Below are 23,201 nucleotides of genomic sequence, written 5' to 3'. Positions count from 1 at the left end.
TAAATTACCTGTAAAGCTCTAATCCGATCAGAAATGTTTTCTTGAGAAAACACTCTTACTGGCCTTGCAGGCTCTTGTCCAGACTCAAGGATGAAAATGCTATCATGTGACAAAGCTCTGCTTCCCATAATGCCTTTATGTGTCCTAGAATAATATAAAAAATGAGTGAAAACATGCAAAGTTTTTTGCCATTTCTTTTAACTCAAGTTATTGAATATGGAATAGGAGACACAGATGCACAACATACACCACAAACAAGATTCCAGACTTCTCCATGAATACAGCCATTCAGGGTAATCTAAGGAACACCTTTAAAAGCAAAAACAAACAAAAAAATTTAAATGTTATCTGCCATGTTAACAAACTGAATCAAGGTTAAAGACAGTTTAACCCCAGAAGATGAGTTGTGTCTTATGGAAAAAGCTACTGCCCCTTGGGTGAAAGCCAGCAGCTGGGTGGTGTCATAGGCCCACAGGCAAGCCCAGGTGAAAAATGGAGTTCACATAAATTGAGTCTGTACTGAGACTCCTTGCTAATGTAAGACTATGTCTTGCAAATGAGTGACCATTACCATAGGAAGAATAATACCTTTTACTATCTGTATGTGGTACAGCATTTAATATATCTCTGCCATACAGATCATTAGCAAAAACATCTCAGGCAACGTAGTCCTCACATGGAATCCTTTCCATAAATCCTTAAAAGGTGCTGTGCTCTATATCAAAATCCCTTGGATTTTCTCTTATGAGCCTGTGAGACACATTTTTTCATAGACAATCTTTGAGGAATAGTTATAGGAAGTGGGAGATACTTTGTGGGCAGTTTCTCTCATATTCTGTTTCTTCTGATGCATGCATTACGTAACTTCTTTTGTAAACGGTGCATACAGAAAATGAGCACCTTGCTTCCTTATGGGAGTGGTAGAGGAGGCCCATAGACAGAGAGCTAGCTGCTAGGAGGTTTTTTGTGCTCATTTTCCTCAGCTTAGCTCATACCCTGACTGAGCAGGGACAAGGAATGTGTGCACATAGCATTTTTTATAAGAGTACCTTTTTCAAATTTTTAAAATCAGGCAGCTATGAAATGGTAAATGAGTACAGAATAGAGAATTGTTTGGGTTTATGTAACTATCAAGTTAATTGAGCAGAAAGGAAAAAAGAACTGTATTTCTGGATCCTAGATACTGTCATAGGGACACTGAAGACAAACATAAACAATCATGGCAGACAGTAACATTTTCCTCATAGTGGCTGCTGTAAATATGTTTAATAAAACAATAGCAGGAAAGAGTTGATCTACGTTCTTGCTGCAGAAGGAAGGAAAGCCTGCTACTTCTGCTTAATGCATTAGACACATTAGAAGAACAAATTATCTAAGTCCAAATGTGACCTCTGCAACGCATCCAAGGTCAGACAGATCTACAGCAATTTGCAGAATAGGTGCCACTCAGGGCTGCAGTGGTGCCCCACGCGCCAACATTCAACAAGGGCAGCAGCCACACAGGCAGTGTCCTTGCATGGGCATATTTATCCCAGCATTCCATCCTCAATTCCTCTTTCTAGCAGATACATCCCTCCCAGACACATAATGGAGGCACCCTACATGTCTCCTCAGATTAAGAGGGTTCAAATTAATTTTCCTTCCTTTCAAATAATTTCCTGGGTTTTGTCTGTCTAAATAAATACTAAGAAACAATAATGTAACAATCTTTCTGTTACAGCACAGGAATATGGCCAAAACAGCCAGAGATGGCACCCACTCAGATATAACCTTGTTAAGCCATACATGGGGGAAAGAAAAGCTCACCATCCACGTCTTGTAAATAAGCTGTCAAACACCACTACACACCACCTGATACTGCCAGCCCAGGACTCCGAGGGCTTCAAGCTGAACTAACTAACATTACTATTGCCAATACCATGAAAGCAAAACGCAAAAAAACCCCAAAAAAACCAAACCAAACAACAACAACAAAAAAACCAAAAAAAAACCCCATAAACAAAACCAAACCATCAAAGAAAAAAAAAAAAAGTTAATAATTTCTTTTGGTTGTTTGGCGCTGCCTGGTGGCCACATCGAGTAATGTAATTTTAAATGGCCGGGATGGTTTCCTTTCCCATTCCTGGGTACAACAGCACCCCTTTCTTCAGGACCAGGAGGTTTGTTCTGAGAGGCACAGCATCCATCAATGCAAAGACTTGCTTCTTAGTTATTCAAGAGGCTCTTCAGCCCACCTCTCTATCCAGAGACATATCTGAATGTTTGGACCGGGTTTCTCATGGTTACTTTTCATAGTGGGTAACTCTTTCGCAGTGTCTCAATGAAGACAGGGTTTTCAGAGGCAATGAGGTACACAGGATGGGACTCATCTGATCTAACTTCAGATACCAAATTGCAGCTATTTACATTGGAGGTGGTTATCCCAGGCTCCTGTTTACATTCAGTGAGGAGATATAGGCACTTCCAGAGTCTATTTCATGCATAAGGAAGATACAATCTTTATTAGTTATGCTGACTTCTCTCTGATTATAAAAGGCAGCTGGTAACTAACTATCCCTGTCCATGGCAGAGAAGCTGGAACTGGATGATGTCTAAAGACCCTTCCAACTCAAACCATTCTATGAATCTGTGGTTCCATAACCCAAATGGAGACGTTTTTCCTTTGGTCAGATTAATCCCATGTATACAGAGGAAAAAAAAAAAGTCTTCAGAGCCTCTCGATCCTGCTGATTTCAGTTGCAGTCATCTCATTACTCCTTCCTTGTTTCAAACTCTGGCACAAATGGTTAGTCATCTACATTTCTCTAACAATCCTTAGTAGCTACATTTTAGGGGAATGAGACAGTCCTGGTAGGATATAAACTGGCTATCTAATTCATTTTTGAAGGTAGGAATTACATTATTTTGAAATTAAAACCCAAGGCTTATTCATGATTAAGTGAAAGTTTTTTCATTAATATTTCTTGCTACATCCCATCTAATTCCCTTCTGATTTGCCTTGCATCAACCATTTTAATTTGTACTTTCCTGGGAAAAGCAACTATTTGAAAATACAGCATTATGAACAAGGGGAGGAGGTAATTTTGGAGTGTCTTTAATCTACAAACATTGTAGCAATTTTTTATTTGTTTACCAGACAGAGTCCAAAGACTTACTCAAGTTCATCTTCAGAATCATAACTAATGCGCATGTCATGAGAGGCTGCGACATCGCTTGTTGACTGGCACAACTTCAGGCTGCTGCTCACAGAAGATGACATCTCCTTCCTTTTCTTTTTACCAAAAAACTTTTTGAAAGATTTGAACTTTGATTTTTTCTTTCCTAAGTGAAGAAACATAAAGAAGATGCAACCAGCAGCATGCATAAATTTTTGAACAATAACATTTCTTTATAATTTTTTGCATAAATGGACTTTTTCCTGGAAAATGCTACAGAGTCCACGGTTGTATTAATGTCTTTCAAGAATGTACTGAAAGTATAAAATTACTGTTATCTTGGAGAATGGATTGCAATGTTTATGAGACATAAGAAATAACCAGTGGTGTAGAATCATTCCTAATAGAGTTTCTACTTGCCTCTTGAGGTAATTAAACTGTGAAGGAAAAATTTGGCCTTAACTGCCTGGGATATGAAAAAGAAATTATTACTTGGAAACCCACTGCCTTTGTTCAGCAAGCTAAATACTGATGATAAGAGCAATGCTACAAAAAATCAATTTAAATGTAGAAAAGGTATACATAGGTGAATGCACAGTGTCAGGAGGCTAATGCTTTTAAAATAGCATTTTAAAATTTTGGCTTTATAATACATCAAGAATATTCTGAATGCTAATTAAAAGATTCAATGGATCACAAAGTATTCATCTAGGAATCAAGCAATAACTTTGAAAAGCAAGTCTAGTCTGCTCAGTGAGGAAAGACCTAAATTAGGATCAGTTGCAGCTCAGTGAAGGAAACTATTTCAAATTAAATTAGTGTTTTGCACAAGAATTCCAACAACTTGTGCCTGGCCTGTTTAAGTTGGCACGACAGCACTGTGAGGCATCCCTGTCAGCATTTCACTCACTCTTGGATTTTGTTGGGTAAAAAAGTTAGCTTGGTCACAAGATGCTATAAAAGTTTTATTTCAAGCCTCTGAAAATGCTGGAAACACATAACAATGCTTGGAAACAGGAGAAGAGAAAAGCAGAATGCATTCTCTAAACAAGCAAATTTACCTCTATGATAGAGCTAAGGCATAGAAGCTCAAGAAATCACAGCCCTTTTCATTCACTGGGGAAGGGTGAAATTATACCTGAATTGTCCTCTCCATCTCCTTCAGCCTCTCTCATCTTAGGGTCCATTATCCTTGAAGAACTCACGTGGCAATTACTAAAGAAGGTACAAAAAGTGTTAGTTGTATCAACAAAATAACAGTACTTCACTATATATGTTTACATATACATACAGGTAAGTTAATAAAATATAAAAATGTAAAATACAATATTATGTATATGCTAAGATAATATGTCTCCATACACATCTAAACATATTTGTATGTATATTATATATAAATACACGTAAAAGATACATAATATATAAAAATATCCCATTTGGTACTTATTAGGCTAAGCTATAATAGATTACACGGAGTATTTCCACTTTCAAAAGACGATAGTACATGACAGTTTAGTCAATCAGCCTCTTCTGTCTGAAGACTGACTTTGGTGAATTCTTGAATGCTTCTAAAAACATGTATGAGAGGAGGTGGGCTTCTTTGATTCTCCTTTTCTCAGCCCATTCAGGACCCATGCCAAAATGACAAAATGACAACATTAGAGTAAGTGTACAAGTAACAATAGTAGAGAACCCCATGTATTTTTCTCTTGTATATACCCAGTTTGAAGTTTCTGCAGATTGCGGTTTTTCTTCTTTCTAAAGAAACTTGGGAAAAGGTAGTGATTCTTTCTATTCCTTTAATTTTGTATAGATAACAGAGTTAGGGAGAATTAGTGACAGAGAAATATAAGTAAAGCAACTGATTTTCTAATTTTTCTCCTCTCTTCCTTACTTTTCAGAACCAAAATATTACTTTGCTTATTAAGGTACCTAAACTAAAAAATAATTGCAAAACTCTATATGTCCAAAGCCTGAAGACATTGTATCTGTCATTTAAATTATATTTCTGGTGCAGTAGTCTGTTTGTGCTCTCTTTTCCTCATCTGGAGAGCCATAATTTCATGGTCAAGGGAGAAGAAAGTCATGAATGCCATTGATTGGATAATGAGTTAAATGGTGTAGAGTCTCTCTTTGGGCTGTAATGGTGGTAGATGCTCATGCCACAGCCTGGATGGAAGGGTAAGTAGACTGTGGCTGTTTTGATCCACTGAAGGACCAGGAGACTTAAGAAATAAAGCTTGTAAATCCAATGAGCTAGTGAAATGGAAGCAAAACCTTTATTACTCAAATGTAAAACACATCACCTGAACCATCGGCAGCCACTTGAGCTGGACCACAGCACACAGCTGCAGGACAACCATAGCAAAGGCACCTCTACTGCCCACCAGGGCTTCTGCACCAGACAGACACACAGCTTGGGGGTGAAACAGCCCCTGCCACCACCCACCAGGTACCAAATCAGAATTAACACAAACACCACAGTGAGAAACTTTTGGTCAAGGGCATCTGCCTGAAGTAAGAAGATTTAACAAGGAACCTACCCTAGAAAAAAACATGGATGAAGGTGGTGAGGCACTGGAACAAGTTGCCCAGAGAAGCTGTGGATACCCCACCCCTGGAAGTGTTCAAGGCCAGGCTGGATGGGGCTTTGAGCAATCTGGTCTAATGGAAGGTGTCCCTGCCTACGGCAGGGAGGTTGGGACTAAATGTTCTTTAAGGTGCATTTCAACGCAAACAATTCTGTGATTCTATGATGCCTTTATTTTTAAAGTAAATGTCCACTGGGAGGTGACAGATAAATATGTATTGTGGGCTGTGGCATACCTGGTCAATTGTTAAACAGGGTGTCTCAGATTCCTGCTGTCACATTGCAGTAGCAATGCCAGGAATGTAAATCAATACTTTCAAAGCTTCAGCTGTTGTATGCATGCCCTGTAGCATCTACAAGCTACACACATCCAGAAGTAGGATTCTAGTCTCTGTATAAATTGTGGATGACATAACTCACATCCCCATTTGTGTCTCACTGGTATCACCCTGCTGCATCCAGCTGCACTCAGGTGAGGGTATATTTTTTTTTTTATCCAAATGTTTGTATGCCATACTTCACTAGTTCTCAATAGCAAAGCCACTGGGGGATAAACCCCCACACAGTGACAATGTTTGTTGGTAACATGCAGGCAAGGATGAACATGCTCCCTCTGGCAAAATTCAATCAGTTAGTGTATTATATTCCTGACAAACCAGAATTATGTTCCTGTCCCAAACCTTGGCAGCCAAATTTCTAGGGAATAAAACCAATTAAAAAAAACCCCAAAACTCAGCTCTACCATAATGCATGCAATGATTAGTGTGATTTATTTTATGACATCTGAATGTTTCCACTGGATGCCCCAAACACTGAAAGACACTAATACATGACCAGGGGTGCAGTATAAATCTCCTCACTTAGAGGAAACAGAAGGACACTGAACCTTGATGGGCTCTCTCCTTGCCAGTTGTGCATTTTGAAGCAAGTTCCTCACTCCCTTTCTTTCCTCATGCAGCAATTCTTCAGGCTCACCATGTTTTTGCTGTTTACTAACATTATTTAAGAATTAGCGTGTCTTACCCAGGGGAAAGCAGCCCTCCACTACCGTGTCTCTTGCAAGGGTACAGGGCTGGAGCCCTGGCTTGTGAGAAGGAAGGAGGTGTTGGCCACTGAATGTGTGTGTTCATATTCCATCACCTTTAGAACCCTGGGGATTTGGTTATGTGGGGAAATCAAATTCCTAGGTTAAGGGAAGATTCAGGTCAACGTGCATCATTATTTTATATTATTTGTTCTTGATATGACCCATCCTGGGCTCATGCTGGCCTGTTGCTGAAGGAGCTGTTCCATCCACAAGAGCAAGATAAAACAATTGAAAAAACATATGGAATTGATCTACTGGCAAGGTGAAGTTGGGCTGCCTGGCCTCAGATTGATCCTGGCTGGGATTGTTATAATCAGAGATAACTCCCGAAGTGTGATTAGAGCTTGTGAAGAGATGAGTAAATTAAACTAAAGTACAGGAATGTAGACAGTGACTACTAGAAAAGATTGTAATGAGTGCTGTTGAGGTACAGGGGAATGACTGTCCAGAATCTTAATATTTTATTATTTATTATAACAAAATATAGTAGCAAGTATATTTGTGGACCCAGCTGCCTCTGACATCTGCAACTATTTCAAGGATCATGTCACAGTGAGAGAGAAAATCAGAAAGATATATTAATATAATAATACTAATATATATTAAATATATTATTAAATATAAGCCTGAGAGGGTCTAAACTTGTCCAATACATAAATGATTTGTTACTTGCTATCAAAACACACAAAGATTGTTTGAAAGATATTTTTCAACGTACTGCTTTAGCAGGTCATCCAGGGATTTCTTTGTTTAAGGACCTTCTTAATAGATGCCCAACTCAGGCTGCAATGCTATTAATAAAAAGTACTTTTAAGATATTTTTACAGCAGACTCTGTCTTTCAGCTTATTGATTCAGTAGAAACCTAATTGAACCCAGTTTTTGTGGCTGGCTTGTGTAATTTCCATAACACCAGGTCCCACCACTGCTGCTGGATCCATCCCTAGACAGCTCAGTGTCACCTGGGGAAAAGCCTGGCTGCTTTGCTGTGGGACAGCTGCCCAAGAGACCTGGGCTATGTGCAGGGAGGAAGGCTGTCCAGGTAAGATAGCTTTGGAGTGAGGCAGAAAACAATCCAAGGTGCAGGTCAGAGGCATCTGGGTGCAGGAAACACCAGGCACAAATGTCAGTGGCCTCAACCTCCTGTGCAGGAGCCCAGAGACTCTTACCCTCAGCAAGGAAATGGTTATCTTAAATTATGGCAAATAAATCCTGTAAGTTTGGGTCAGGCAAGCAATACTGTGTGTGCAGTGGAGTGACTGTAAGGCTATATAAAAACTGCCTCTAAACTCATCATGCAATTAGAAGGATTTGGTTTTCAGTTCAAAAGACAAATTTCCAGCCCGAACCCAGACAGCAGTGACTGTCCCAGCCCAGTGGTGGCTGACAGAGGAGGAGGTGACAGCAGCCCTTGGAGCAGTCACTATGTTGTGCAAAAACACACAATGACAACGGCAGAGAGGTGCAGCCACCTGTCCATTACCAAGGATGCAGGAAGAGTTTTGTGCCTTCTGTTACCAAGGAGAGATTTGTTTGCATCAGGGGATGAATGGACACATGCTTCCTTAACCCGAGAACGGCACAGGGCAGGGGGGTGGGGGGTGGAAACCAGCAGGCAGCAGAGAGGACTGGAAGAACTTGCAAAATGCTTCTGGGCAGTGTGCTGGTGTTCAGGTTTTCAGAAAAATGCTCAAAAGTCAACAGACTCATTTTTAGCAAACCCTGGTTTTGAGCAAATGCTTGAAGCTGACACTTAGCCACTTACTCCAGCACTTTGCCAAGTGAGGGTTTGCATCGGCACAATATTCAAGATAGTGTGAAGAAATACTGGTCCTTGCTGAGCATCCAGCAGCTGCCAGAGAACCCTCTGTGACACTCTACAAGCCAGGCACTGCCTTAGTGTCTCAGAAAACCTAGTTGTAGACAATCACATTAATTTCTACCTTAAAATTTACTATGTTGTTTTTATCAACATGAGGGAAAGCTAGGTTTCCTTTTAAATGCTTCCTTTGCACTGTCAGAGAAACACTGGCTTTCACTACCAGGAGAATTTTTTCCCCAAATATATCAACTCAGGGAACCATACTATCTATTATCTACCCTTTTTCTTTTGGAATAATGTATTTTAACGGTATCTTTAGGCAGATTTTCAATCTTTCAAGACTCTTCCTCAACACCTGCAACAAACCCTCCAGTATTAATACATTCATCATAGGAAAGATTTGATTTAAAAATGGTACTTAAGAGGAGAAGCAAAAAAATCCAGAGTACCCTTGGTATGACTGTAACTGCTTGTCATTTCCCTGATGTAAACAGAGATTGAAGTTTTTGCTCTAGAGCCAAATTTTTTCACCCTCAAAGCTCTGTTTAAAGTCTACAATGGCCTACAAGCTTAAGAGCTGTGCAACAGAATACTGACAAAATCCAGCAGCTTTGAATTTGGCATCCACTGGGATGGGTGGTATTCATTGTGCACTTGTGCTTGGATCTAGAGGCTCGGCAGCTGAGCTTTTTCATTTCCAGTTTCCCCAAGGATTTACTGAAGTCCATCATTTAATTAAATCATCCTGTGATCTGAAAACTCAGCAGGATTTTTATCCTAAAGAAGCAACCTGCATTGGTTCTCCCTTGTTAGCAAGGGCAAGATTTACCATACCACTGGCAGTCACACCCTTTTCCTCTTTTTTTTTTTCCCACATTGTATGTGTGCTTGTTTTCAGATTGGAATACTAGAGGTACTTGGTTTATCAATTTATTATGAGCTTTTATAAGCCAAATATAATGTCTGATGACAAATATTACCTGTTTATAACAGTATTTTTGCTATATTGGACTTTTCCCAGCAGAGACTTTTTTCACTTTCCTACTTCCTTCCTAGGTCCTTTCTAGATAAGCTGTGATACAAGAAATACATCTGAGCCTATGCCACTGCAGAGAATAGAAATGGAATATAGCAGCACAAGAGGTTTCTATTCCCCTTCTTAACCCTTCCAAATGCCAGTACACTCAAAAGTATGTATCCAAAAACGAAACAACAGCAATTTATACCTTTCATTTCTCTTTTGTATAAGAATATCGCTTTTCTAGTAGAAACATGAGGAGCTAAAAATTCAGAATTTAGGGAAATTATTTCACATGAGAGGAAGAGTTGCCCTTTTCTTGGAACATCACGATATATACTAACATTCCTACTGATATTACACAGCCTTGAAGATTTGGGGGCGGGGGGTGGGCAAAGAAGAAAATAAAGCAGGGATTCTGAGGATATAAAAAGAACCCAAATAATCAGAGATACTCTTCTAACTGAGAGAGTAACCAACCCAAAGCCATCCTAAACCCTAACCATACCAGGAGCAAAGACTGAGGCAGCCTTTTCTCATCCTCCCCCTCTCTGAGGACTCAGACCTGAAATGAAGACACCATCCAGAGGCCACACAGCCTCTTCTCCTGTCACTTGGACTGCAGAAACAGGACAGCTCCAAGTTTCAAGAGGGAACAAGCCCAGAGTGCCTGCCATGGTCCTCTGCCATCCCAGGCACACCAGCAGTGCTTTCACAACCCTGGAGACGCTCCAGCCCTCCAGCATGTGCATTAGCAAGAGCACCACCTGCACACAGCCCTAGGGTGTCATGCCTTGGCATAGCGCAGGTTCAGAAGTGTGTTGTGATCACCTGCCTCCCAAGCAAAGGTTTATCTCTGCAGCCACGGGAGACCTTGTGCTGAAAACATTGTGCAGGGTGTGGCAGAAGGAAGTATAGGGCAGCAGGCAAGTATTCACACAACTCAAGAAACCCTGCTGTTCAACACACCTCTCTGCTCAGACCTCCTTCTTCTGACAGAGATCATTGTCCCCTCCTTCCAAACTCTCAAACAACTTTAAGTGCTCCCAAGTGATAATGCTTGAGCCATGCCAAAACTAAATTTTTCACAGTATGTCAAATTATAAAATCATTTCTAAAGAGCAGCCATCATCTTGAGCTTTTGTTTCCAAGACAAACCACCTGCAACAGGAGGTCTGAGAAGCATAGTGAAGTGCTCCCCCTGAACTAGCACAGCACAGATGACCCCAAGTACTAGGAATGTCCACATGAGTGAGGTGCAGGTCTCTGGAAATCTGATTGGTCTGTATAAACACATCCAAAAAGCTCATAAAAGGACAGGAGAATTTTGTAACAACTGCAACCCCATTTCCAAAGCCATATGTTTTCCTGCTTCAGACCTCTCATTACGTCAAAGGAATTTCACTTTTCATTTTTTATTTGGCCTCCAGTTTTTAAATCAAGTGAACAAATGTACCTGAGTGCATGCTTACATACATTCAGCCATTCTAGAAGCTTTATCCAGAGTGCCAGCAGTGGGACTGAAGGGTCATTCTACCATATATCAGCATCTCTACAGTATCTGTATATATTCTAGCTGCATCCTCATCATTTGTGAATTATTAAAAATAATTTACCCAGAGAAGACATTTTCTGAGAAAACTGCACTGGTTTCTGCTGTCAAGTCTCATGCCAAACCAGGAAGAAAGACACCTTTTCACTTTTTGTATACAGCTTTGCCTTTTGTTTCCAAAATTGGGCAGACAATCATCTCCTTCCATTTTGTTCAAATGGTGTGTATCAGTAAACAAAAAGTATTGCTTTGCATAGTCTATGACTTCATGTGTTCTTTGCTGTTAGCACCTACTTGTTTACACTGACTAATGCCCATGCAAACATCATTTTCACCAATTTCACCATTTTCACAAATGGTTGGCTGTCTAAATGATTCTTTGCTATCCATTTTCATTTGTCTCACACTGAAGCAGGTACACTTTACCCACCTTTTATTATCTGCATTATTGGCTAATAAAAGGTTTTGTTTCCTCACTTGTGGTTAACATTTATCTCCAGCTAACACAATGTTTGTAGCATGCTCTTATGTTAAAAGAAAATTTGCACATTGCACAACCACGCTGGTGTGGTGAGAGCCTATGAGCCACTCCTTGTGCTCAGAGCAAAGCTGGGTCACATGTCTTTGCTGCCAGCATCCTCTCCATGGCTGCATGGGTCCTAGGTCAGCACACATGGGTCCAGGTGAGAACACACAGCCTGAACACAAAGTCAGTGTCCTTCTCTTTTAAAACTCTGCCAGTTTGGGATCCTCTAATCCTCTTCCCACTCACTGTCAAAATGAATAGACCTGGCTGTGAGTAATTTGCCCTTTCCCTCAGAAATAACTAAGAGAAGTCAGTTGCACCAGCACACATCTCTTCCAATGCTCTTCCTTGCACCAGAGTTTGCTATCCCTCTACCCCCAACATGGGTGGAGGTAGAAGGATACCAAGCTGTGCCACAAGGACCAGCAATGTATAACTATTGACATACTACTGCCCCTTTGCATCAGCCCTTGCCTTTGCAGTACTCTCATTATCACTCAAATTCTTGTTGCATACCATGTAAACATAAGGTGGTGCTGGGTGTCCCTGTGATTCCTGAGAAGAGACATCAAGGGATGTCATGTAATAAAATACCTGCTAAAAGGAAGATTGGACCGGAGAGATAGGAGTTCACTGCACAGGCTTCAAGCCCAAGCCTTTGTGCAAACAGGGCAAGGCCTAACATGAATAGCAGATGAGGCTTTAGGGGCTACAACAGAGAAATATTGCCAAGCCTTGAAGGGTTTTCTGGGCATTTAGTTGTTTTCATTCTTCCACCGCTGTTGGGCAGTGTGTGTTTTCCTTTGACTAACCAGCCCAAACTACCCTCTGACGCATCTGCCCGTTATTCCAAAGGCTGTGCAGATTCTCATCAGATCCTCATCAGCCCTTCTGCCACGCCTCTGCCAACAGCACATTCCTTTCTCTATTACAAGCACAGTGCATTTCCAAGAGATGGGGGAGAGGTAAAAACCTTCATTTTCTACCTCTTTTTTTACCCCCAAGAATTAGTAGTCCTTCCTTCCCTCAGCACTTTTGGGAAATGTGAGAAACACTTCATAAAATAAACTTTCCTCCCAAGCAGTTTGTGAGGTGTGAGATTTTTATTTTTTAAAATAGTGCATTGATACAGAACACAGAAACAAAAGAGGTCAGAAGGCATTACTAAGACTGACCAGCCTGATGTCTTGGATAGTGCAGGGAATAATCTGTTCCAGAAGGGTAAAGGGAACTTTCTTCCCTGATAGAGATGAGTAACTTGATGGTATATACCTTCACAAAGGTCATATTTTGTTCACAGGAAAAGCCTTAGCTTGACTTGCATGCTTCCCTTAAACAAACAAAAATCCCCCAACAAACAAAAACCAAAGCAAAGCAAACAACCATGCAAAAGAATTACAGGAAGGGGGGTGGAGGGAGGAGCCTGCATGGACAAAAGAATAAAGCAAACTCATGTGAAATGTCTTATTCCTATGCAGTAACCCTTTCCTTCTTGCTTTCAGTCCTTTATTTTTTGTGATTTAATAGAGGGGCCAGGAGATTTATTCCACCAACATAGAAAGCACGATTATAAAGAGAACTGTTAAAGTAAAAAAGCCACATTGGCTCTCCTTTTCCCTCAGCATTCAGGAATAATAAGGGCATAGCTGTTTTACACAAAGACAGAAGACCTCCCTTAGCTAGCTGCCTACCAGACGTCCTCTGCTATATTTATGAGCACAAACAGCTCAATACACTACAAGACTTTTAGGTTTGTACCAGCCATTTTTACAGATAGAAGCACAATCTGTATTTTTAACTTATGTAATATTGAGTGTTCACATAGAGTATCTTGCTAATAATGTTCTGAAGAAGGTCATACTTTTTTTTACAATAACAGCCTAACATCACTCAGAGTCAGGGGTCAGTGAAGTATTAAAAATTCACTCAATGTGCCTCTCCTTGAAAAGCAATAGAAAATAAAGTAAAATTTCTTTAGTTAGAACAAAATTACATTTGATTCTACATATTGCAATTACAGTTGAATTCAGCACTGGGAACATTCCCGAAGCTATTTCACAAAAATAATTATACCAGGTCTTTTGGTATTCAGAATGAGTAGAAATATCAACAGTGTTAAAAGGTCTCAGTGCCTTTAAATTCACGGAAACATAACAGGGCTTACATTGATCCTTCCTAGCTTTTTTGGAACCATGAATACAATAAATTGTCTATTCATCCGCTTATACACACACACACACCTGCTTTCTGGTGAAGAAAGTCTCCCCTGGAAGCACAACAAGCCCAGAGCAATGGCTCACTGACACCTGCTGTCCCACTAATAAAGTAATTAAGTAAGGGTGTTCTTGTACAGTGCAGAGGTTAATGGGAGTTTAAGATGCAGGAAGTGTTTAGCAATACCTGGAATGAGATCTTTGTTCAGCTTTATCTGCTATTCTGAAGGAGACTGAGTGGGCCAAGTTAACCAGACAAGGAGGCCAATTGCTAACATCTAGAGATTAATTTGGCCCAGTTTTCACAGGTCCATCATGTATGGTATTACATGTACGGTGTAACAGTGTCATTTCAACAGTTTTATTAAGTTTCTTTAAAAGTTAATGACAATACTTTTAAAATGTTGGGTTCAACTGAACACAGAATATAGTTATATCCTAGGCCCTCTTCCAAATATTTTGCCATTAGTGCGATAAAAATTAGGCGAACTTAAGTAAGAAGGAAACTGAATGAAATAAAGAAACTAAGCTGAACTTTACCAGCTTCCTTGGGAATTCCTGTGCTGGAAATCGTCCATGTGCATGAAATCATCAATGTGCAGAATAGTTTTAATACAACACATTTAAAATAGAGATTAAAAAAAAAAAAAAGTTGGAAATGCAATGAAAACGAAATAGATATTTCTAGGAGAAGCTTGAGCCCTTCCATGCAGTGATATACCAGCCTACCAGCTGAGACTAGCCAGAACATAAGCAGGCTGATTTCCAGGACCTGCTCATGAAAGATGCCCAAAGGGGCTCTCAGTCCTCAGCTCTACCTAGTTCCAGCCCAGACCGCTCTGCTGAACCAGTTGCAGCCGTGTGCTAACCTGGAGTCCCCTCGGATGCAGGGATAACAAGAAGCCATGTCTCCAGCACAAGGACCAGTTCACCCTCCTGGGTCATCCTAGCACGAAGGAGCAGCAAGAAGGGAGTGAGATCCAGCTGAAGCCATTGGATGGCAGCAGGACATGGTAGGGAAGGGGAGCATTGTGCCCTGCATTCCCTCTGTAGATTGCAGACTCTGGGGCCAGTTTCCTCCCCAGTATCCACACAGTCTGCCCAAGAGGTACAGCCACTGTCAGCACAGTCACAATCCTCTGAAATTTCCCCAGGCAACAGCACTCACATATTTCAGCAATAACTGCTACCTTGTAAACACATTCCACATTCCTGTTGCACTAAACCCCACAGGTCAAATGCAAAGCTGAACAGCCTCTTGTCTAACTGTTGTACAAGACTTGTTCTGAGGTAGTACATGTGGCAGGCTTTTATTTGGAAACGACCTCATTTAGCCTCTTTTGACCCTTCCTAAGGGTCTTCAAATGGTAATTATTTTCTCAGCCTTCAAATGGTAATTATTTTCTTGAGCCCTGATGGGAGACAGATGAGCCACGGGCTCCTTTATCTTTCCTCCACACCAGTAATATTCGGATCACTTCTAGAAAAAAGAGCATGAGATTTTTAACACAAGGTCATTGTAATACATGACTTCCTCAGAGGTTTCGGGTAGGAGTCCAGTTAAGCTGGACTTAATAATCTAAATCATTTCGTACACAGAAAGATTGGAAGATTGCTTTCTGTCCATGCCACAATAAACATCATGGCTTTCATCATTGTTTGGAACCTTTCTCCACAGTCTGTAAGAAAAAAAACAGTCAGAATTTCACCAATGTAAGAGCCGTAATTATTCGTCATTTATTCCCTTTATGACATGAACTTGCAAACTTTTCATTCCTACTATCCATTCAGGACATAATTTTTCTTTATATTTGAAAGAGAGGAAATATTTTTCTGTAGCTCTTATCTCATTTACTTGCAGGTCTATGCTCCAAACCACACTGTGCACCAAAGCAAGGATATGAACAAATGGAAATAACTGCCACTAACTCAGATTCTTGTTTTCTCCTTCACTCCTTCCCTGCAGCAATAATCTCAGCAAATATAACCTCTGGCAAGTCATTCTGTATGTATCACCTCCAGCTGCTGCTTCAGACTTGCAGACTTTTGAAAGTCAAAATCCTGAATGCAGCCTAATAGTTTTTACTGCCACCTTGTCAGAAATCCAGAGGTAAGTCTCTAGTGTGCCACCTGCACAAGACCCGTCATTCCCTTGGACAGGGAAGTAGAAAGCATATCACAGAATTGTGAGGGTTGGAAGGGACTTCTGGAGATCATCTGGCCTAAGCCCCCTGCCCCTGTCACCTGGAACAGGTGACACAGGAACATGTCCAGGTGGGTTTTAGATGTCTCTAAAGAGAGAAACTCCACAACCTCCCTGGGCAACCTGTTCTACTGCACTATCTCAAACATAAAGAAGTTCTTCATGCTGAGGTGAAACTTCTTGTGTTTTAGTCTATAGCCTTTGCTCTCATCTTGCCACTGGCCACCACTGGAAAGAGTCTGGCACCATCCTCCCAACACTTGCCTTTGAGACATACATATCCATTAATAAGATTCCCTTCTCAGCCTTCTCATCCCTAGACTAAATAGCCCAGATCCTGCAGCTTCTCCTCATAAGAGAGGTGAAATGCTTCTCCCAATGTTCCTCAAGCTGCAACTCTCAGAGCAGGGACCAGAGTAAGTCTGTCATGCAGAAGCGATGCTCAGCTCCAGGCCTGTCCCTTGGTCCAGCTTTGCTGGAGCCAATGGCTTAGACTGAGGTGCCCTCTCTGGCCTAGGGCCCAGCTCCCCTTGGCACCTTGTGGGGTAGTGGAACTCAGGAGGCAAAGGGAACTTGATCATGCTCCCCAGGTCTCTGCTGGAAGGAGTTCCATGGACCATAGGTGGGGAGGAAACACACTGTGAGAAATGTCTCTCTTTTCCCACATCACTGCTTGTCCTCAGCCTCTTCTCCTTTCTGACATGGGGACAGAAGTTCTCCCCATGCCCCTCTGATAAACGCCTTCTTTGTTAAACTCCTCGCTGCTTAAACTCTCTGTGAGAAATCTCTTGTGTGCACATTTGCCTCTGGCAGCATCTCCCTCTCAGCAATGAAGAGAGGAAGACATTTCAGGAGTGAATAAGTATAAATCACTTTACCAGAAAGAGACACCTCTCTGCAGAGGAGATCTCTTCCCTTCTGCCTCTTCTAAACCTAATTTTCAGGTTCCTCTATAGCCTTTGAGGCTTACTTGGCAAGTGGGATAGGATGGTGGGGACAGGGATGGAAAGCCATTTGGAGACATCCCATTTGTCCCCAGGCTCATTTCTTTGAATATACCACAAATGTTTTACTTCAATTCTCAAAAGCCCAGTGAGATACAGGTTATTAATTCATGACTATGACAAGATTATTATGGTTAATTTAACATGTGCAGGCACTTAAGTAACTACTGTTGGGAAATATTTGTCATTAATTCAAAAATTTCCTGCCTGTAATTTGGCAAATATAAATGCAAGTGCGCAGCAGAAATCCAGCATGACATAAAGAGCACTCATCTGCCATCACCTTTACATGTGACTGTACAATGCTTGATCTCTGCCTGATTTACATAAGCACAACAAAATGTACTGCAGCATTCATTAATTAAATGTCTCATATGCTAGAAAGAGCTCAGATGTCAGAAGAGAAACAGAGAAGCAGACAATATCCCCATGGGCAGCAAAATGGACACCACTGGGAGAGAGGCTGGCAGAGCAGTATTCCTAATCAAAGCTCAAAAAGGAAAGCTGTGCAAACAAAATCTACTTGTATGGGCTTTTCTCCCACCTCCTGTGGGACCTCCTTCCTGCGGAGGCAGGTGGTGCAGAGTGAAACCATCGAAGTGGTTTCAGTCAGGAACAACTTGTCTCTCAGGCATGGCACAGACCTCCAGGGTCACCCCATCACTCCTAGGTGGGGGAATTCCCTGCCTCAGACTGCTGTGTTTTGCTTGCTTTCCCAAGGAGGTAGGTGAAATTTCTGTCTATGGAGCCAGTTACAGCAACAAATCAGAGATCTGTCCAAAACAATAAGTCTCACAGCATCTTAGAAGGGTCCCAGCACTTCTTGGCCTTTGCTGATCCCTTGGGCAGGTCCAAAGTCAGTGATGAGTCATTTTGCTCACAAAGGCTCTTTAACTCTGTGGTCTTGCAAGACTTATCACTACCAGATGCACCCCACCTATCAGGCCCTTCTCAATGCAGGAACTCCATGGATTGCGTGGACTTTTTCAATTCTATCATGTGGTGAAAACTCCTTAGGGAAATCCTGAGGAATGTTTCGGTACATTTATATCTTTGAGCTTCATATAGGTGTTTCAGAACAAAACTTGGGAGCATACTGTCAGAGGGAATTTCCTGAGCATTCAGTGCAAGCAAACACCCAATCCCTTCACAGGCTGATTAAAGTCTTATTTTGAAAACTATTCAAATTCAAATGCTATTCCAGAACTTGGTAACTGATGGTTAGAAAATCCCAGACTAAATGACCAGTGTATACCTGTTTATTTTTGTGCTAATGTATATACCTTTCTTGAAGGAGCCTTTTTCTTTTGCCACAGGCATTTAGAGAAGATGTCCATCTCCCCTTTCAACCTTCATCTGCAAAGCCAAACAAGTCATGGCATCCTAATTTCCTCACAGATATAAGCTCTCTATTATCCTGACACGTTACTCACTCTTCTCTGCATCTGCCCTACTCCAAGCTCACCACTTCTGGCAGCCAGATACCCAGAACCAGACACTGGGTCCCAGGCAGCCTCTATAGCTAAATGACACAAAGATCACTCTTGGATTTAAGCTTCCCAGCTCCTAGTTAGGCTTGCACACATTGGCAGACAAATAGAGAGGAAGCATTCACCTGCCTCCTCTTACTACTCTGCTGCAGAGTCCAAGTACATGTTTGATCTATTTACTGTCAAGAAACACTGCTTGTGCAAGGCCAGTGTTTCAATAACCTTTCCAGACTTGGCTCTTTCCTATGTCCAACCACCCAGATGCTGATGCTGGCTGCCAATACCAGACTACAGGACCCATTCCAGCTTCTTTTCAAAACCCAAAGTGCCAGCATACGCTCCCTTGGCTGAATTTGCAAGGGCCTAGCCATCTGTGTATCTACAGAGTGTCTCTGGTGTAGGTATTATGGGAAAATATTTAGCTTTTTACATGCAGTTGGCAAATATACTAGTTCAAGCCTGAGGAAATTCTGATTCTCTTTGCTTAGGGGCCTCCTTTTTTTAAACATTTTAAAAATATTTGTGAGTCACAGGAATGGGTAGGGAATGAGATATCTAGAGAGCAGCTCCTAGCTCTGCCAGAAGAGCATTACTAAGAGGACACTACCAGGCTTTGTGAACAGAGGAAAGATCAGGAGGTACTGGGTGACTTAATCTCTCAGGTCCCATGTTATTCTTTGAGGGTGCTATTTTACTGAAAGAGCTAGATCAAAGCTACTGAAGAGGTTTCTGCTGTTAACTGTCTCCTGAAAGTTGTTGACCTAGAGACCAGAACAATTAAATGAAATGTGAAGCACCTCCTCAAACAGATATTTTTCCTAGTCTGTCCCACATCACCTAATCAGACAGTAGTATGAAGTTACACACTTGGGAGAGCTTTTTGTAATAAAGGACATCCTAAACTGCATGAAGATACCGACCTGGTATATATTTTTTCTCTCTTCTTACAGGACACCCTGTGAGTCCTAGGAATGCATGTATGAGCTCTCTCGTATGATAGAGACAAAAAGTCTAGGATACCAAATTGGACATGCACACTTAAAAAGCAGCTGCTGTATCAGGTATGCAATATGAGACTCTGGGAATTGTTTTTCTGAATACTAAATGTGGAAAATATCAATTGAAGCTGCACTTAGTCTCTCTGAAGAAATCAGCTTCTGAATGCCTTAGAGTCAGCACTCAAATTAAACAGCTCCATATTAGAGATAATTAAAATGTATTGCTTAAAAATAATCTGGTCTTTTATGTCCCTATTCAGAATCCACCACTACAACCTTCTGTGCAGAACCCATATAAACATGTTTACAGTGTACCTGTCCCAGAAATGTGCAGCCAGATCTTTGGCTGATGTCACTTGGCAGGCCTTTGCTCAAGTTAATTGGAGCTGTATCAATTCACATTTCTGAAGAGAGGGAATGTACTGCTTATAGACTTCTGAAAAAGGCAAGTTAAACAGCTCATATGCACCTGAAAACATTAATTTACATGTTTTTCAAAATATGAAAACTGTATTTTCTGTGAGAAGTGGTCCTTCAGAAAACTATTATGCCAGCCCAGTACCAGCCCTAGATATGAACACACTCTGGTTTGACTCCCACCATCTCTACTGTCTATGAGTAGAGAAGAGAAGCTACAACACAAGGAAACTATTTTTTTGTAAGTATTTTTCTTAGAATGGCACATTGCTCTAATTTTTACATTTGACAAAGGGCTTCTACTTGTAATTTATCAAAGGGAAACAAAAAGCAGTAACAAATCCCATTGTGTTACTAACCAGAGGCAATGATTGCTGGCCTCTGCAAACAATACATAGCCAGAGGGGCTTGCTGCTTTCTGTTTTGCAAATATGCTATAAGCAGTGAGTTGCAGTGAGAGCATGACAACCAACAACTCTTGATCACTTAAAGATTTTTCATTAGCCAGTTCTACAATAAATTAACTAGAGAGGTTTAAAGGTTGTTTCCAAAAAATTAAATATAAACACACACCACAAAGAATAAGGGAAGACAGTTCATCTTGCTGCTTAACTTTTTTACTTACCATCCAATGAAACTTTAATAAGTACAAAGGCAGGTCAATAGTCCCAGAATTAAATGTTGTGCACCTGTGTAACCAAGAAACACATTTCACCTGAAGGAAACCAACACTTAAAGTACCTCAGACACAAACTTTCTTCAGCTGCTTACCTGCATAGGTTCCTGTTTGTCAGATTCACTGTACCACAAAAGGCTATTGGTGTTTCAGAAGGGATCTGTCACCTTGCCAGACATTTAAGTGGTAGCAAAACCAGCAGAGGCACTTTCAAGTTTGCGCAGAAAATTCTGAAAGTCTCAATTCAGTTTGACTTGGACAGTGTACCCTACGACTCATCAGACACCCAGCATGGGGCTGCTCTGCCTTCCCGAAGGATGAGTTATGAGCACTGCCCTGATCCTTTCCCCAAGTGATCCCTGTATCTAACGCGGAAGGAGTCGGTCAGAGGAGAAAGCACCAGTATCCCCCAGTTGCTAAGTAACAAGCAGGGAGATCCTGACCTGAATTCTTAGTGGAGGCTGATGTTACTCAGGAAGCTTAGCTGGGTCCTTCCTGGAAAGGGAGGGCCGTGCCAAAAAGTTACTTTGTAAAGGCCACCGCGTAGCACCCGGGACAAAGGGACAGCAGCTGAGCTATTTTTATGATACAAAGGTACCTGTTGTGAAAATAGGAAGCACACATACAAAAATGGAGGGAGACATTTTCTGCTCTTCATGCCAATGAAACCAGAAAGTTTTTTAACCTTAAAATAACATCTGTTCCAAATCTGGTCATTAAATAAAGCAGAAGAAACCACCCACCATGTATCCAGCCTCAACATTAACAAATGCAATGAGAGAACATTAAGCATATGAAAATTTAAAAAATAATGTTATTCCATACACCATACTATGAAGAATAATCTAAAGCCAAACTCAACATAGAAAACTGAAAGGAAGCAAATTGAGGAAGTTTATGATGACACAAGAACTCCACAATTTCTGGCCATGTAAATATTTTAAGTTATTGCCATGCCACTGTATTAGTTACTCTATTTAGCTTGCAAATTACTCAGGATATATTTTCTAAAAGATGAAAAGTAAATTCTGAGACAGACCTGAAGAGCTAAAGTGCCTCTGAGTCCCTTGGATGGGTATAGCAGACCCTATCATCCTGTATAGCAAAAGGAAATAATGCTTCCTCATATAACACAAATGTCAAAGACCCAATTATCTGGAAAAGATGTGTTTGCTTTCTGCTGGCTCCAAGGAACATCTTGGCAAAAATGGCATGAAAGCACTGCTGAGCACACCACGTGTGGCAATGCTCCCACAGGCTGGAGGGGCCCATGAGGCTGAGAGGGCTGAGCGGTATCGGTGCAGAAACAAGTCCTTTCATTCCAGCCGGCTGCTTCCCCATCGCATCTGAGCACATTCTCACACGTGAGCAGCTCCCTCATTGCTCAAGTAGATTCTGCCAGTCCCAGACAGGAATATCTGTGAGGACTCCAGCTCAGCCAGGGCAGCAGCTCCTGTGTCTCTGCATGAGTTTGCAGTGGGTGTACCTACCACCACACAGGCAACTGCTCTCTTAAAGAAGGGTCTCAGGGACAGGAGAACTGGCCTGTCATGTCTAGAGAAGTCCAGCTATGACCTTACAAGGGAATTACTCCACAATAACCTTCTATCTGGTAGAAACAAAGCAATGCTTTAATGGAAGGGAAAGGCACACAAGAGTCTTTGCAGGATGCCAGCCCTGCTTAGCTGTGCAATGGCACACCTAATGCTTACTCCTAATGCATGTAGTGAATCCCCAGAAAGGCTCTCCTTTCACTGTAGCCAGGTTCAGTGGCCTGATAAATCTCTGTTCAGCACAGACTTGAGGTCAGGAAGCAGGTTCTTTGCTATGCTTGAGATCTCTCCTTCCCCATAAATTATCCAGGGAATCAGTCTATCCCTGCAGCAATTACAACTGCCCAAAACCAGATGAGTATTATGGGGCTTCAAGTACCTTTCTGAACAGGAGCCAAAGCTCATTATATTGATAGGAAAATTATAGTTCTTGCATTCATTTCTTTTGTCATTTTACTGACGAAACAGGAAGAAAAGTCCTATCCCATAAGCACTTAAATTTCCAGACAAAATAGATATGGATGTTGCAGTCTGAATACAGCAGGGTTAAATTAATCCAGGTTTTAAGTAGTGCCGAAATGTAAAAACCCCTATAGATAACCAATAGACATTTGGAGGAGAGATACTGAAAATTTAAGATATTAAATACATACTCACCTGCTGCTAAAGAAAAACTGATCACGTAACAACACTGCACAAATCAGGAATCACAGCTCTGTGCAGTGCAACTGATTTTTAAACAGTGCAGATACTCTGAAACAATTTTCTGATCAAAGGCCATCTGACAGAGACCATCACCAGGAAGCAAAACAGTGCAGAGAAACTACGCATAGAAGTATTTGTGTTTTAGATAGCTCTAAACTAATTTTTTTCCTATAGATTCAGCTTTTGCAAACCA

The 23,201-nt window shown here is 41.2% G+C and overlaps 1 protein-coding gene across 6 annotated transcripts in view; it reads right to left on the bottom strand.

Moving 5' to 3' along the window:
• CRACDL (CRACD like) overlaps positions 1-23,201 on the bottom strand; it is a 66,508-nt gene that overhangs the window by 24,265 nt on the left and 19,042 nt on the right. For 4 of the 6 annotated variants that reach the window (XM_088052224.1, XM_088052220.1, XM_088052223.1 and 1 more), the window contains exons 2-4: positions 4,294-4,370; positions 3,156-3,321; positions 9-144 (exon numbers count right to left, since the gene is read on the bottom strand). In XM_088052224.1, coding sequence (XP_087908350.1) covers positions 9-144; positions 3,156-3,321; positions 4,294-4,342 — 351 coding nt within the window. In that variant the 5' untranslated portion in view covers positions 4,343-4,370. Of the gene's footprint in view, positions 1-8; positions 145-3,155; positions 3,322-4,293; positions 4,371-20,699; positions 20,764-20,845; positions 20,958-23,201 lie in introns of those variants that run through there. The other 2 variants (XM_088052222.1, XM_088052221.1) reach the window with 2 other exon arrangements.

Source organism: Pseudopodoces humilis, chromosome 2 (genome assembly GCF_049639895.1).
Source record: "Pseudopodoces humilis isolate 2021_Gansu_Grassland_sample_001 chromosome 2, ASM4963989v1, whole genome shotgun sequence".
Taxonomy (NCBI): Eukaryota; Metazoa; Chordata; class Aves; order Passeriformes; family Paridae; genus Pseudopodoces; species Pseudopodoces humilis.
Note: the sequence above shows the minus strand (reverse complement) of the source record. Positions and strands in the feature narration are given on the sequence as shown.